The sequence below is a fragment of the Astatotilapia calliptera genome, chromosome 12 (genome assembly GCF_900246225.1).
Source record: "Astatotilapia calliptera chromosome 12, fAstCal1.2, whole genome shotgun sequence".
NCBI classification, from domain to species: domain Eukaryota; kingdom Metazoa; phylum Chordata; class Actinopteri; order Cichliformes; family Cichlidae; genus Astatotilapia; species Astatotilapia calliptera.
Window position 1 is genome coordinate 33,420,628 of NC_039313.1, and position 16,196 is coordinate 33,436,823.

Consider the following 16,196-nt stretch of genomic DNA (forward strand, 5'->3'; position numbering starts at 1 on the left):
AACACAACTTCCGATTGTAGTGAGTATGTGGTCTTTTGTCCTGAGGTGACTTTCATAACAAGTGCACCATTGTAGAGCTTTCATTCCTCTCTGTGGTCAGTGGACTTTGATGCCCGCCACTCAGTGACTCAGCAAACCCCTGGTAATCAGACCAAAGGCTGCCCCATCACAGCACACACTGGCACATCTGTCTTCATTGGCACACTGTATCCCTAAACTTCAATTTTCCACTTTCTGTTGGAAATCCACTGTGGTTTAAAAGGAAAATGGCGTGATTTAGTCCGAATTAGATCCAGTTGGAGTTCAGACCATGCAGGCCAAATAAGCTTATCCTTAACCTGTTAGCTGCTGGTTAATCAGCATTTTGGAGTCCTTTTCAGAATACTTCATTATACACAGTCTGTAATTGCTGTTTTACACAAGGGAATCAAGAAATGTCATCCGTTTGGGGAGATTTTGGTTTGTTACCTTCACTTTTCAACCCTTGAAGTTCTTGTTTGGCATGTGCACGTGTCTTTGTTGCCTGGCCACCAGTCTGGATGAACCGTTGATAACCATCCACGAGTGACATGGATGGTTTATAAAAAAAGAAAAAAAAAGAAAAGAAGTTTAAATGCACTTATCATCATGTTGGAACGTGAGCCATTTTCCATTACGAGACTCAATACAGAATCTTAAGTGAGAAGTTTTATACATAGAGTGCCTCCGTCTGAAGCCTCATGTTATCCTGTACAATAACTTCCATACAAGAGAAAGTTTCGAAGCAGCTGATGTAAAGATAACTTATCATTCCGTCTTCTTACAGGAGGCTTCTCTGTGGTGTTTCTGGCTCGTACGCACAGCGGTGTACGCTGTGCTCTCAAAAGGATGTACGTCAACAATGTCCCGGACCTGAATGTCTACAAGAGAGAGATCACTATCATGGTGAGAGCAGCATCAGTGTTCCTTCATTTCAACTACACTTAAAGCCTTTGTGCTTATCTTTATTGCTAAAGTGTTTCAGTAACATTGTGGAAATTTAGATAATTACTTTTACTTTATCGTCATATGACAGTGGAGTAAGTTGTGTGCCCATTGTAAGTGCTTTTTCAATAGTTTTACAAAATTTGCTACCAATGTCCGTCATCCTCTCCTACAACTTTGGTGTGATGAGGATGATATGCAGCTCTGTGGGTCATTTATTAGATTTATCATGAGGTTATGCGTCTTGCTCTTGGTCTTCTATTACTGGTATTGTTGCTCCTGCCGCACCTGGTCTATTACTTATTAAACCTTATGCAGGTTTGTATAAATGAGCAGCATCAGCATTTCATAAACGGTAAAAAAGGAAAACGATAAATACATTTGAGGCTTTTGTTTTGAAAGTCTGAACCTTTTATGTCCAGGTATATTTTCTACAGCTCACGTGCAGTGTTCATTTAGAGCCTTTGACACATTTCTGAGAACCCTGTTAACTTCCTGTAACTCATTAGAGGCTTTTATTTTGAAAATGTCATTATAGTGCCAAAAGTTTGTATTGCTGCATTTTTAACCTTTTTCTGGTCTCAGTTTGAGTTTAAAAAAGGAGTTTTAATGAATGATTTATTTTATTTTATTTTATTTATTTTTTTTAAGAAATACTTCAGTCACGGGCAAGCTGGGTTGCTCACCTGGTTGAGTGGGCAACCCATATGCCAAAAGGCTGCAAGGTCCTGGGTTTGAGTCCACCCATAACCATTTCACATATGCAACTCCCTTCACTCTTTTCCTGCTTTCATGTTATTCTCCTCTGTCCTAATGAGGAACAGCTCACTATGAGCTGTTTAGTCAGCTTTGTGTGTCAATTCTTTTTCATCAACTGGAACAATGTGTCACACACACACACACAGCTGACCTTAAACTCTGACACAGTTCAGGTCTGTCAGGACACGACTGTAGGTGTGTCGGTTTCCAAGAAATGCTGCAGTTTCTCTCCTCGTGCTGCCCTTTGGGAACCAGCAGATGTGCTCTGATGCATTAATAATACAAGAATAAATAAAGTTAAGATTAAGGCTACATCCACACGTACACGGATATTTTTGAAAGCGGAGATTTTCCATTTTCGTTTTAAAAAATAATCCCGTCCACACGTGAACGCAAAAATGAAGGAAAACACTGCTAGGAACATGCCAAAGTAACAGGTGGTGATATATTCCCAACCGTGTAGAAATGTTGGCCAATCAGAAGTCTAGAAGCCTCGGTGGGAAATGGTAAACAAAGCTGGGGCATAGAAGCAGAACAGAGTCGTATGTGAGGAGGGACAGTAATTGTGTGTGTATATGTAAGCATTTAAACACTGCAGAGAGTACAAGTAACAGTAATGTAGAAATTCATTTCACCGAAACAATAACGTGGCGCACAGTGTGACGTCAAAAAAGGCGCACACCTTTGACGCTGCGTTTTCTCCGTTTTCCTCGTCCACACGTAAATGCAAAAACTGAGTTTTCGAAAATATCCGTAAATCTCAGTTTTCAGTGACCGAAAACGCCGTTTACGTGTGGACGAAAGGTGCAAACGCATAGAAAAATCTGCGTTTTAAAAAATACCCGGCTACGTGTGGACGTAGCCTTACAGAGTTAAGAGATGAGCATGGTGTAAGAGCATGAGTTATCAAGTGAAAAACCAAAACAAACAGAGCTCGCCTCTGAAGCAGCTGAATTGCACTCACACCTGTGTTTTTCTTCCAATCATACTTGGCAAAGCCAGCAGTTACAAATATTTAAGAAAAACATTTTAATAATTCAGAAGATGTTTTAATTCTAGGAGAATTTATTTTATTGTATGGATGAATTAAAAAACAAACAAACAATTGCAGTGTGTAAGATTTTATGCAGTGTTTGGCTCATCGGTGACTCATCTCTGATTAACATGACGGGAGTCTTTAAAGCAGTTTGCAGCACATTATTTCAGACTGTGGTTTTCATGCTTCTACATTCAATAGCTGGGTGAACCATAACTGAAGCAATATAGGAGCAACACTACACATGTCTAAACATGAACCAGCACTCACTAAAAAGAAGGAAAAGAAAAGTTTGTGTCCAGTCTGACGATCCTTTTATCACATCAGTTGATTCTTTGTGTTGCTGTTTGATATGATACGTGTTTGATATTTCTTTCTGTCACGCTCTTCCCCCGTTTTCTTCCTCTTTGCAGAAAGAGCTGTCGGGCCATAAGAACATCGTTGGTTACCTGGACTCTACGATCAGTCCTGCGTCAGACAGCGTGTGGGAGGTCCTGATCCTTATGGAGTACTGTAAAGGTACAACCTGTCCCTGTAAATATAAACATGTTCTGACAGGCCTCATAGTTCTGCTTTATGCATGTAGTCGTTTCTATTTTTTAAAAAGCACTTCTGGTTTTTATTTTGGTTTGAGTTCTGTTTTTGTTTAGGTTGGGGGGAAAAAAAATAAACACAAAAGGACAAGCAATGAATAATCTGCTAACTAGGTGATAATAAGCTGGCTGGCTTACTGTTGGGTTAGTGCGGTAGGACTCCAGTATTGGTTGCCAAAGCAACCAACGTGGTGGGTTTTTTTTCTCTGCAATTTTTCCCCCCCAGAAAGCCTTGTCTTTTCAAACTGTTGCAACATCTCCCTCTATATTTGTTAATCTGTTCTGTACTGATATATCATTAAAACTGTAAAAAATTGAGACTTACTCGACCAGCTGATGCAACACAATGGCCCACAGATAGGACGCCACTTTTGTCATATGGCACGGTTTGGCAGAGCAAGAACAACAAGCACAATGGCTCCATTAATCAGCACAAACTTCACCAGTTAAGCAAATTTAGGATAAAGTCCAAGAGGCAGAGGAATAAACGTGTAAGGAAAAAGTAAAAATGTGCAGCATTTTGTTTGCTTTCTGCATCGTCTTGCATTGGTACTATTTAAGTTTTTAAAGCTAAACGATTAATTGAGTTTCGGCTTCTGAATAATTATAAAAACAAAATAACTGAAATAAGACCGGTCTCTTCCATTTATTTTTGCTTTGAGACTCTCATTTCTGTTTTCTAACTTTTTAAATATTTGGTTATAAATGAAGTGCTTGCCTTACAGCACTGTGCTTTTAGTACTTATAAAGCTCTGAGTCGTCTTTTTGCCCCCATCTGTTCTCATGGTAAGGCGGGCTTGCGTGATCATTTTGTTACCATTGTGTAAAATTGGCTTCATAGACAAAAGAAACCCACCCGGGAGTCATGATGGCCATTACCGATGTCTACCAGGCAACCCTTTGTGCCCAGCAGCATTTGCCTCTTTCTTTTTTCCTTTAATGCAAGCATCATAAGTTAAAGAATTGTGTTGAGTAATTGAGATTAAAGTGTGATTATTATTTTAGCACCCCTGGCCTCTATATTGATCATGCACTGCCCTTTAAAGCAGTTTTGCCCTCATCAGAATAAGTTTACATGCAAACAGTACAGTAGTTACTGAGAATAGCTGATAATAGTTTTTATGGTCAAACATGCTGTATGTATTGTTTTGATCTGTTTTCACTCCTAAAGCGGTCTCTCCAACCCCTTTATTCTCTCTCTGCAGCGGGGCAGGTAGTGAAGCAAATGAACCAGCGGTTAAACGTGGGCTTCAGCGAGGCTGAGGTCCTCCACATCTTCTGTGACACGTGTGAGGCCGTGGCCCGCTTGCACCAATGCAAAACGCCCATCATCCACAGAGACCTTAAGGTGAGGCCGGTATTTTTGTACTTTTCCATCCCCTCCTCTGTTTCATGAAAGAAGCTTAAATGATGGACAGATGGGTTGGTGACAGTTACACTTGTGCAGCGTAAAACATAGAAAGGTAAATGTACATTAACGAATTTCAAAGGGCTCAATCACCCCACAGAAGAAAACAAAAAAACCCAAAAAAAACTGTGTTATTTTGTATTTTTAAAAAGCGCGGCCTGACTGCAAAAATCACACTTACACAGATGTTCATCCACACAAATGAAGAAAAGAAAGACCACTTGAGCTTTAGTGAAGTTAATAGGATAAGGCACCAGCTAAGATAAACCAACAGTTTAGTTGGTGAAATATTAAAATATAACTTTTGTTTAAATGCGATGTCTACACATTATTACAGTTTGAAATCTGAAACTGTTAAACAGTGTCGGATTTGTTAAATGATTAACTTTACGGTTAAAGAAAAGTGTGTCACCTGCAAACTGTAAACCCTTTCCTGGAGACGTGTGTGTGTGTGTGTGTGTGTGTGCAGCAGACGCATACAGAATGAGTAACTCTGGTTTGCAGTTTAAGCAGGTTTCTATTTAATTAAATATCAGATGTTATTTATAAGTGAACTAAATTTGCGTGGTCAGCAGGAGGAATGCTTTAGTTTTACTTCACCCCTCATTCTCACTCCTCTGCTTCCTCTTACGTGTCGCTGCTTCCTTTGCCAGCTCGTTCACTTACTTCCGCTCCTTCCTCTCGTCCGATAACCCCGTTTGTTGCTCATCTATGACCTTTTCCGGATTGTTCCAGAGCTCCAAAGTTAAATCTTCCTGGCCAACTTTAACCCACTTTAATTTTTAGATTTCTAATTCAAAGGGTGGCTAAAAGCCAGATTTGCCCTCATTTGCTGATGCCTGGAGACTGGTGGTAATTTCCCACCCTAGTTGAATCCTCCTCAGTGGCCCCATCAGTGCACTGCTGTACTCAGTCCAGTTGGACAAGCCTCTAAACAGTGCAGTCCCTTCAGCTCCACAGGCTGGTCCTCTGTTCGCTGTCTATCTGTTCAGCCTACACGGCTTACATAACGTTGCAGGGACACAAAAGACTGCGGAGGCCCAGTCACGCAGTGCCAGGGGAAGTGAGAGTGCAAAAAAGGCCCTTAACCCTGAGCTGTCAACAGATTGAGGCACTCACTGTTTCTTTCATTAGCTCAGGTTTTCCTTGGACAGTTTAAAGTCTTTTTGGTCTCATCTTTTCTGCCACATCTCCCACAAACACATCACTGGTTTCCTCCTTTCAGATGTTTAATTTTAAAATCTTATTCCTGGTTGCTTTTCATTTCTTTCTGCCTCAGAAGGTAGAAATATTAACTGAAAAATGAGGCATTAAACCCACACAAAGCTGGCTTGCTCAGTTCAGCTGAAACATCAGTGTTAGATCAGGTTTTGTGAGGATGGAATCTCTGTATAATGTAATAGGAGTCGACGAGCCACCGTTTGGTTGTTTGCTCATCTGTCTATCACAGCTGATGTGATTTTAGTGGAATACTTCATACCAGTCTGACTTTCCAAATAAATTCAGAGTGCCAGGAAGCAGTGTCTGTGTTTTTAAGGTTTTTCATTAAACACACACTAATGAGATCTTTTCAAAATTACATCCAATTGTTTATTAAAAACTAACCATAGTATTAAACTTAAAAAAAAGGCTGATGAAGTTATAGGAGAGAGTTGTTGAAGCTAGGTTAAGGAGAGAGGTGAGGGTCAGGGAAGCACCTTTATGACTTCATACTGAGCAGTCATAATGTGATATTTGCTTCGATGGTGCTGATTGAGAATCCCAGAGGGAGTTACACTTGGATCTAGAGAAAGGACATGAGGGTCCCAAAACAGGAGCTGTGGTGCATTTAGGAAGTCGGGAGTGGTGATGTATGCGAGTGGTGCAGGAGACAAGTATGAGACAGCGAGACAGTGGTGAGGTGTGCTTCAGGAGTGACTGTTGGGTTCAAGGTTGGGGTCTGATTGCATCAGGGATCAGCTCTGAGCCTCTCGCTGTTTGCAGTGGCAGATTGGTTTCTCTATAGACTGTTTACACACAGCGTTGCGATCTGCGCGTCCAAGTGATCCTGGAGAGGTGGAGATATGCACTGAAGGGAAGAGGAATGAAAGTCGGTATAAGAAAAACAGATATGAACTGTCAGTCTTTGTTTTTGACTCTAAAACTCATACCTTTAAGACCTGAGGCTTATGGGTTTTTTTTTTAGGTCACATGATGACTCTCTAAACACATTAAAAATGTGAAATTATTGGTGTTAACCTCATTCCAGCTTCTTTCATGGTTAAAACATTTTGGACAACAGCTGCACAAACTGCGTCAGAAGCGAATTGTCTTGGTTGTCCTCTTGGCCTTCTTTGTCTTCTTCATTTTCCTCTTGACCTTGACCATCTCGACATTTCTGATGTCTTTTGACCCCTGCGTGTTAGGATGCATTGTTCCAGACCACATGCAAACAATGGCCAGTGAGGTGTCGTTGTGTTTAGTGTGTCACTAAGGCAGTGGCTTTGTGTTTACACCTGGGGAACGGTGTGCTCTCCCCAATGTGGAAAAGTATGACTTGGGTATAGCGTATTAACGAATGGTTGGACTGTGTAATTGCAGATTTGATGACTTCAAAAAACAGCCCCTCATTAGTTATGATTTACCAACATTTGGACCAGACCTGAAAGCTATGTTCAGCAAAAGCCAGCAGTTGAAATCTAAAGCATCCATAAGTGAGGTATAAACCGTCAAAGTGAGGAGTGACAAATTATGAAATTAAAACATTAAACGTTGTACTAAGACTGCAGCTGAGAGGCTCTGAAAACATTAGAGACTTCTACTTACCTGTGCACACTAACACATTAGAATTATTGTCTTCTTCTGCTGTTGTTTTCCCCCCCTCACTAGGTGCATCTGTGCTGTGCTGTGTAGGGTTTTCATTAATTTTTCCAATAGTTTTTATTTCCATTATGTCATTTTTCTCCTGAAAACATTCCAAACCCTGCTGTGTTTCTTTTTTGCCAGGTTGAGAATATCCTGCTGAATGACCAAGGAAATTATGTGCTGTGCGACTTTGGCAGCGCCACTCACAGAGTTTTACTGCCACAGAAGGACGGCGTGGCTGCTGTGGAGGACGAGATTAAGAAGTAAGGGTTTTTAGGGCCTGAACATAGCCAGTTGTTTGATGTTTGTCAATGTTTTTAAAAATGTGTCCTGTAAGGGAAGAGCTGTTAAACGCCACCAGCAACCCCATAAAGTCTCTATATTAGGACTCTTTTTTTTTTTTCCTTTTGCCATTTTAAAAAGTCAAATATTTTATTTTTCTGAGTCGATATGAAACGATAAGATTGGTCTGATGAATAATCAGGGACTGCTTCACACTGAGAGGTAGACTGAGTGGAATATAATACTTGTTAATATGTTCATGACAGTTTGTTTTTGTGGCTGGTGGATTCAAATTAATTACTTTTCATTGTTAATAATAATTTTTCTTGTAGTAAAACTGATGAGATTAAGGAATCTATTCTGTGAGAAAATGTCCCGGGCTAAGATGGGCAGCATTAAGTATAACAAGAGTAAAATGTAAAAATGCTTAAATGTCATTATCTATCATAGATGATGATGATAAAAACAAAACGGATAACCATAAAAGAGAATCATGGCCTTATATTTGTTGTTTTGGTTAAAAAAAAAAAATATGGAGGAAAAAAAACAAACTAATATAAGTCACAAAGTGAAAACATTGTTGGATGTAGACTGTGTGCGTGTGGGCATGCGTGTTTACGAGCCTTTAAAGATCGTTGCTGATAATCAAATCTTGAATTCAGAGGAAATGTGAGGCACATAAACAAGGTCAGTTTGCACTATGTGGCAGTTTCTTGGCAGTTTTTGCCTCGTTATCTTTCTTAGTTTTTTTTTTTTTTTTTTTTTTTAAATAATTTCCAGTGCAGAGAGAGGTGCTGCCGTCTGTGGTAGGTGGCTGCGTAATGGCCCAGAACCAACAGATATCAGAGATTATGCCCAGTAATGGGATGTGATTATGTAGGCACTTCTTGCCCCATGCACATTTGTATGGCAGGGATCTGCAGTCTTAGATGTGATTCTGTTTGTATAGTGTCAAATCACAGAAGCCTGTTCAGCATTGGCCTGTTCAATTTCACCCGTTTATAGCTGCAATAAAGTCCAGTATGTGTGGTTGTTATCAGTAATAGGACGATGTGTAAATCTGCCCAGTCATACAGAAATGGGCTTTAGATCTACGCTGACTCAGCTGGTTTTCCATCTAACATTTCAAAGCCGGACTTGCTCAAAATGCAACCAGCTGTTTTGAATGTTATCAGACAGATTCTGAAGAGGAAACTAAATGAAATGTTTGTTCTTCTATTGCAGTAAATGAGGAACTCTCTGACCTGCAGTCGCTTTTTTTTTTTTTCCTGTGCATCAATAAACAGAAGCAGACAAAGTCATGAAAGCATTGAAAGCTTGTATTTATGTGAAAGTGCAAAACGATACACATAAAAGTTTGAATCTGAATTTGAATTATAACTTTGGCCAGTGACTAGAAAAACAAAAAACTGGTTTGTGTGTACTATGTTTGGATATCTTTGAGTACAGAAAATTGGAGTGCTACTATACTTGTGGGGACCAACAGTCACTTATGGGGACAAATCCTGGTCCCCATTAGTTTGTAGGCATTTTTGAGGCTCAAAATGTGGTTTTAGCGTCAGGGTTACAGTTAGGCTATGGTTAAGGTTAGACATTCATTTTTGATGGTTGCAGCAAGTGGCTAGGGAAAGCATTATGTCAATTAGATGTCCTCACTGAGATATGAAAGTGTGTGTGTGTGTGTGTGTGTGTGTGTGAAATCAAGCACACCCTTCTTTTGCAGTGATGTGCTTTTGCTTTGCACTAGAAGTTGTTTGTAGCGATGAATCAGAAGAGAAAAGGTCATTTGAATGTGAAGTTCCCCTTGACTTTATCAGGCCCCTTATTGAGCCTGTTGTTTAGCTGCTTAGCTACATCTTTTGTTTTGGTTCACTGTTAGAGCCAAACATGTTGTTATGAAACCTAAAAATCCTCTCCTGTCCTACCTGGTCAGTGTTAAAACAGCTGAATAAAATAATTTGATTCTAGCTACTACACATAGTGGCGCGTTTGAGGACGTCAAAAACGAATAGATGTATACTTGCCTGTTGCCTAGTAGCAAAATCAGAAAACATACAAAGAGTCTTTTCAGTTATTTCAGATTAATGATGACCTGAAATATATTAGGTATTTTAATTTTGTGACTTCAACAGCCAGCAAAAACATCAGGCAAAGCCAGCTCAAACTGTACCAAACACACCTATTCAAGCTGCAGATTTCACACAGGAGTCGTCCCTGGATATGTTCCAGCACCTCCTCCACCCCAGCATCCACCTGTAGGCTCCAGGGGATGTTTAGTAATCACTCCCCAATTTTCTGTGTGTAATACAGAGCCTAGTTGCCAAGCTCTTAACTGTATTCTGTTGTAATCACTCATTTTAAACATCAGTTGAGTGACTGAAATACACTTCATTTAAAAACAAAACTACAAATACTGAAAATGTGTTAGAGTAGAAATGTAAATCAGCAGTGAATGACGGGGAGAAAGTTCCTAGCAGTGCTGGATTTTTGAACAGGACATACTTTCATCTATTACTTCCTGTTGTTGTGTTGTACAGGTACACAACCCTTTCTTACCGCGCGCCGGAGATGATTAACTTGTATGCAGGAAAAGCCATCACCACTAAGGCTGATATATGGGTAAGGTCCTTCCCTGTTTGTATGTATGCTGTCTGTGTGTGTTGCGCAGGCTGCAGGGCTGGTTTGGCCTGGCAGTACTCTGCCCCGACAGGTTCCTCCTCTCTCTTTCTCTCCCAGCTATTTGCCTCCACCAGCTCTCCAGCAGCGTTTTTCCTTCATAAAACATTGAGCAACATCAGTCACAACAAAGCTAGTTGTTCTTCCCTCTCTGCTCCCCGTCCTTTTTCATTTTGGGTCCATATGTGATTATTAGACTCAGTTAAGGGCCTTGATAGGCTTGTGTGAAATGGGCCTCTGCTGTTTTGAAAGAAAGAGGCAGAGAAGCAGAAACAAGTGTTTGGACAGGAGCCATTATTGAGGAATTGTGTACGTTAATGACGTAAAACAGCCAAGGATGTGGCTGATAATGGGACAACTAGTGTTTTATTTCTTAGAATGTTTAGTAAGCATCTTATTTTGTTTGAAACATTTAAAAAAGACCTAAAATTATTAGTAGATTGGAAGAAGCTGTGGTGTCAAATCTAGTCAAATCAGAAACTTTCACAAAGAATTAAAGGCCCCACACTCTTGACCCCATGCCATTTGCCTACTCCATGCTACGTTAGATCTCTGGCTAGTTGTTGCCAACGCATAAATGCAAAGTGTCATTAAACTGAATCGAACAGATGGGCCTGTAGATGAGCCCATTGTCACAGATACCTGATCAGGGTTATTGAGTCGGGCTCGGACTGATATCTGATCCAAATGTCAGATTTATGCATCAATATCGTACATCAGTAATAAAGTGATGATGATTTTTGCCATTATCAAGCTGCTCCAGATGATGAGATTAAGGTCGATCCTTTTACTTTGCATGTCTATAAAATACTTCTTTAATGCTTCCTCTATGAATACATAGTCAGTCAGTAGTAAGACAGCACGGCTCAGCACAGCCTGATGAAAGTGGCTTCAGTCTGTTAGAGCTATTCAGTCTCTGGTCGAAGGAAAATGCCTACTGTAGGAGTCCAAAAAACCCCCAGCTTCCTGTCAACTACCCCATGTGCTGTCACTTCCTGTTTTTGAGCCATGTGCCTGACAGTGAGCTGTGCCTCACACACATTTCTTAAGCGTTTATTCCTACTTTGTGGGGTTGTTTGGTGGTCACGCTGGCTCACTTAGATTAAGAGCATCAGCCTGGATTAGCTTGTTAAGGAGAGTGGTGCAGACTATCATCAGATGGAGCGCTTAAAGGGAAACCGTTCCCTAATGGGGCGGCTAATTCCAAAGTCTCTTTCATCCCAAACTGCATGGTCAGCAGATATGCTGGATACTGGAGCCAAATGTAGCTTAAGCTGAATATATGTTTTAGTTCAGAGCACTTTTGCATGCCGGTTTGTTTGGACAGCCATACTGCCTGCAGAGCAGACTCTGGGCCTGATTTTGTAAACACAGTTTTTTAGCGTGTGACATGAATAAAAATATTATTTTCTAATAAGGACCTGTGCACCTCTGTAGGAAGAGAAAGGAAGCATCATTTCGAGGGCCAGGGCATGGTTTCTTGATCTATTCAGTGATTGTAGAATCCCATTTTTCTTTTCTTTTAATGTGATGAATACCAATGAGCACCATTGATAATTCTCCTGCACACATCATCTTAGACTTCTTACAAAGACTTCTTGTATCCTTTAATGGTAATCTTGATTTGTTTTCTATTTAAGCCTATCAGTCAATTTTATCACATGCCACCAAATTACTGAAAACATCTTAAAGATAATTTCAGTGGTTCAGTAATTCAGGAAACATGCATTTAAAGTTTATCACTGTTGTTTGTATCGTCATTGTCTCAGGGCAAGGAGGAAAGCACCCAGGTTCTGATGGGTATTTTGGGTACTTACAGAGTTTTGCTTTAAATCCTTTGGGCTGTTCAGGCTTAGTTGAACAAACCTAGTATTTCTTCAGTTATAAACAAAATGTGTCTGCATCAAAAACTTCCATGGCATCTGATGTTTAATGAGATATTGTTATTATTATTATCAATATTAGCTGCTTTATTTTGGGAGAAAATGAGGTGGTGTTTGAATTGAAGACATGGATACACTCCTCACGCTGGGTGTTTTGGGTTTTGCGATAGAATACACACTAACAAAACTTGGGTATGATGTTGGCACTGGGGCTGAGTCTCTAGCAGTGCCCATCCTCAAAGTAACTGGATACAGGTGTTTGACCAGATTGTTTGTTTTCTCCACAGGCACTTGGATGCTTGTTGTACAAGCTGTGTTTCTTCGCACTTCCATTTGGGGAGAGTCAAGTCGCCATATGTGATGGAACCTTTATCGTTCCAGATAACTCCAAATTCTCCTTCAAGTTGCACTGTTTAATCAGTAAGTTGGAGTTTAACGTGTCACACGGAGCAGCTGAATACAGCTTTGTAGTTATTAATAACTATCCAGAATAACTTTCGTTTGTTTTGTTTTTTCCTGTGGTGTCTTTTTTGATTCAGTAGTTATTTAACATCATTTTGTCAACGAGCAAAATATTCTGTCTGCAATTTGTCTCCCACATTTGCAGATTATCAAAGATGTGAAAAAAATGTTGTTTAAATTGGAAATCGTCTCCCGCTTTATGGAGCTTGACTTTAGGCTTGACCGTAACAAATGTTACTTTGATGTAATTTCACAGATAAATATAAGAAATACAAAGCCATGTTACAGTCTCCACCTTTTTAGTGTGGTTTCTTCTCCGCTGTTGTCACCCACAGAGTGATCTCTTTCAGTCTTTTTTTTTTTTTTTTTTTTTAATGCATTTACCCAACTCAAGCCTGTTTGAACCAGTCGAGGACGTCAGTCACGACAGCTTTGTTTGTGCTCAAGTTATTTCACTTCCCCAAATGTATCCTGTGGCGGAGCTTCCTTTTTAAAACACTTGACAAACAGCTCCACCAAGTGGTCAAGGGAAGACGATACATGCCAAATACATGTTGTTCTGCACCAGAGTTGATATAGTTAAACTTTTTTAAATGTATTTTTTTAATATAAATATATTTTTAATTTAGCTTTACTTACTTTGCAGAGTGGGTTTGCTGGTTACTGTTTCATTGTTCTGGATTAAAAATATTTAGTTTTAAAAGAAAAGATTTCTCTTAATTATTATAATGTCAGGGTCAAGAATTAGGAATTTAGACGAGATTTGATTTGATTTTGATTTTATTGATTAGCATTCAATTATCTCAATGAATACAGAACAAAGATCTACCACAAAGCAAGAAAGCATGAGACAAGGCTAATCAAAAGGTATTGGCTGAAGCATTTGCTTATTACGCCAACCCTTTTAACGAAAGATCTTTTTGCATGCAGCTCCTGTACACAGGGCTCGAAGCAAAGAATAAAAGAAAGCAAAAACAAAACAAAAAAAAACTTTCCACCTTAGATAAGTAACTACATCAAAGCAAAACAATCAAGAGGACAAGATATTACAGCAGCTCAATAGTGTAGTGGTTTACACAGTTGCCCAACAAGCAAAAGGTCAGTGAACAAATGCATGAAAGTGGTTTCAAATGGTTTCTTTTTTCAACTGTCTACTTTTTACTTTTGTTTCAAGTAACTGAAACTTCCTTTTAATTAACTGTAGAAATCTTGCTCTTGTAGTGTATAAAGTGATCTTTAATCTTCTTCAGGATATATGCTCGAACCAGACCAGGAGAAGAGACCTGACATTTACCAAGTGTCCTATTTTGCCTTCAAATTAGCTGGAAAAGACTGTCCAGTGCCAAATCTCTTCGTAAGTCACAGGCATAAAACAGTCAGCATGTCTTTAGCCTTTCCTCACTGGCTTATTAAAATGAACCTCCCTGCTGTTTATCTAGAACTCTCCCATCCCGACGTCACTCCCTGAGCCTCTGACAGCCAGCGAGGTCGCTGCTAAGAAGAGCTTGACGAAAGCCAGGTGCTGCTCACCGACAGTTTTATTATGTATAAACTGAAAATGGAAATGATGGATTACTTTAATCTTATGTATTCATTTTTTATTTTATTGTTGTTGTTTTTTTGTTTTTTTTACCTCTTGAGATCACAGCCTGTCAGCTGTTACAAACGCACATAGTACAGTTCTTCCTGCACATGCTGAGGGACACTTTTGCTTCCTCCTTTACAGGATCACAGACTCTGTGGGCCCAACGGAAACATCGATAGCTCCCAGACAGCGGCCAAAGGCTGCAAACAGTAATGTCCTGCCTCTCACTAACACTGTCACCCCTGTCAAGATGACCGTGCCTTCAGCACCCGTCAGCAACGGCCAGAAAGGTTTGTTAAACATCAGTAGGATGGATTTTTATATCTAAGAAAATGTCTTAAAGGAGTTTGTTAAAAGTCTTTATTTTGACTAAATACAGTACAGACTATATACACATATTATTTTCAAACAAACCAAAACACATTTCTTAAAATTACTGAAAATTATTTATGATTATTTATTTATGCATAAATTCCCGAACTAAATATCTTCCAAATGAGGATAATGCTGCAATGTTTTGCTCATTGCCTGCATCCTCATCTGTGGATGTAGGCAGAATGTTGATTGACTGGTAAATCAGCAACCGGCTCAGCTCTCGTCACCATGTGATATCTGAATATATAAACCCCTCGATATCCTGAATTTAGATTTACTTGTTATTTCCTTTTCTGGAGTCTAAAGAACAAACACTGTTCATCTGTACCTCTCAGCTCCCACTCCTGGCTCTGGGCAACCATCCATACAGTCTCAGCCTCAGCAACAGCCTCAGCCACAGGCCAGCAGTCAACAACACAGAGTCCTGCAGCAGCTACAACCTGGTGATTTGCGTCTGCAGCAGCTACAACAGCATCACCACCACCACCAGGCAGTGCAGCAACAACATGCAAATGCACATCAACTCCAATACCTCCAGGTACGTCACACCATGATCCCAGTTATTACGCATCAGTCATTTTTAAGCCATCACTTGGAGGCAATGTTTTCCAAACTTTTTTTTTTTTTTTAATTTTGACTTCAGTACCAACAGGCTGTGCAGCAGTCGCTTCAGCAGCAGCAGCAGCAGCAGCAACAGGCCATGCTCCAGCAACAGCAGCAGCAACAGGCCATGCTTCAGCAGCAGCAACAACAGGCCATGCTCCAACAGCAGCAGCAGCAGCAGATGATGTATCAGCAGCAGGTTGCTCAGGCTCAGTACGCCGCCATGGTGAGTCCTTTCAGAGGTCTAGATGTGACGCCAAAACCCCCAGTGATGCAATAAGATACCCTAAACTTTGGTGACTGCATTCGTTATGTTTAAAAAGGACGTTTGGTTTAATTCAACATCATCTTTGTTTTGCGCACCTGTGGACCACTTCCAGTGCTCATGCAGTTTCTCCTGCTGAAGAGAGCTGGGTCTGCAGCCAAGACCCAGACACCAAACAGCAGAAATGGCTCCCAGTCTATCTACCTGTAGTCATGTAGCTCCAATGCTCAATATTTAAAAATCAAGAAGGTAATACTTGACTTGGACAGATCTCAATTTCAAATTCTCAGTTTGTTCTGGCCATATCAACAAACATGTGGCCCCTTTTTGGCCTTGTGCGGCTTGGCTTATGTGGAGTCTGCTCTTGAATCGACAGCCATCAAATTGAATTTGCTTTTTGTTCAAGCGACTGGAAAAAAAAAACGTGACAGCATTTCAGAGCAGAAGACTTTATCCAAAACT

The 16,196-nt window shown here is 40.1% G+C and overlaps 1 protein-coding gene across 1 annotated transcript in view; it reads left to right on the forward strand.

The window, feature by feature from the left end:
* The window catches only part of bmp2k (BMP2 inducible kinase), a 56,037-nt gene that overhangs the window by 24,888 nt on the left and 14,953 nt on the right, over positions 1-16,196 (forward strand). The window contains exons 2-12 of the mRNA XM_026187690.1: positions 806-924; positions 3,172-3,277; positions 4,557-4,699; positions 7,745-7,866; positions 10,423-10,504; positions 12,732-12,864; positions 14,157-14,260; positions 14,346-14,425; positions 14,633-14,781; positions 15,202-15,404; positions 15,510-15,695. Of these exons, the coding sequence (XP_026043475.1) occupies positions 806-924; positions 3,172-3,277; positions 4,557-4,699; positions 7,745-7,866; positions 10,423-10,504; positions 12,732-12,864; positions 14,157-14,260; positions 14,346-14,425; positions 14,633-14,781; positions 15,202-15,404; positions 15,510-15,695 (1,427 nt within the window). The remainder of the gene's footprint in view (positions 1-805; positions 925-3,171; positions 3,278-4,556; positions 4,700-7,744; positions 7,867-10,422; positions 10,505-12,731; positions 12,865-14,156; positions 14,261-14,345; positions 14,426-14,632; positions 14,782-15,201; positions 15,405-15,509; positions 15,696-16,196) is intronic.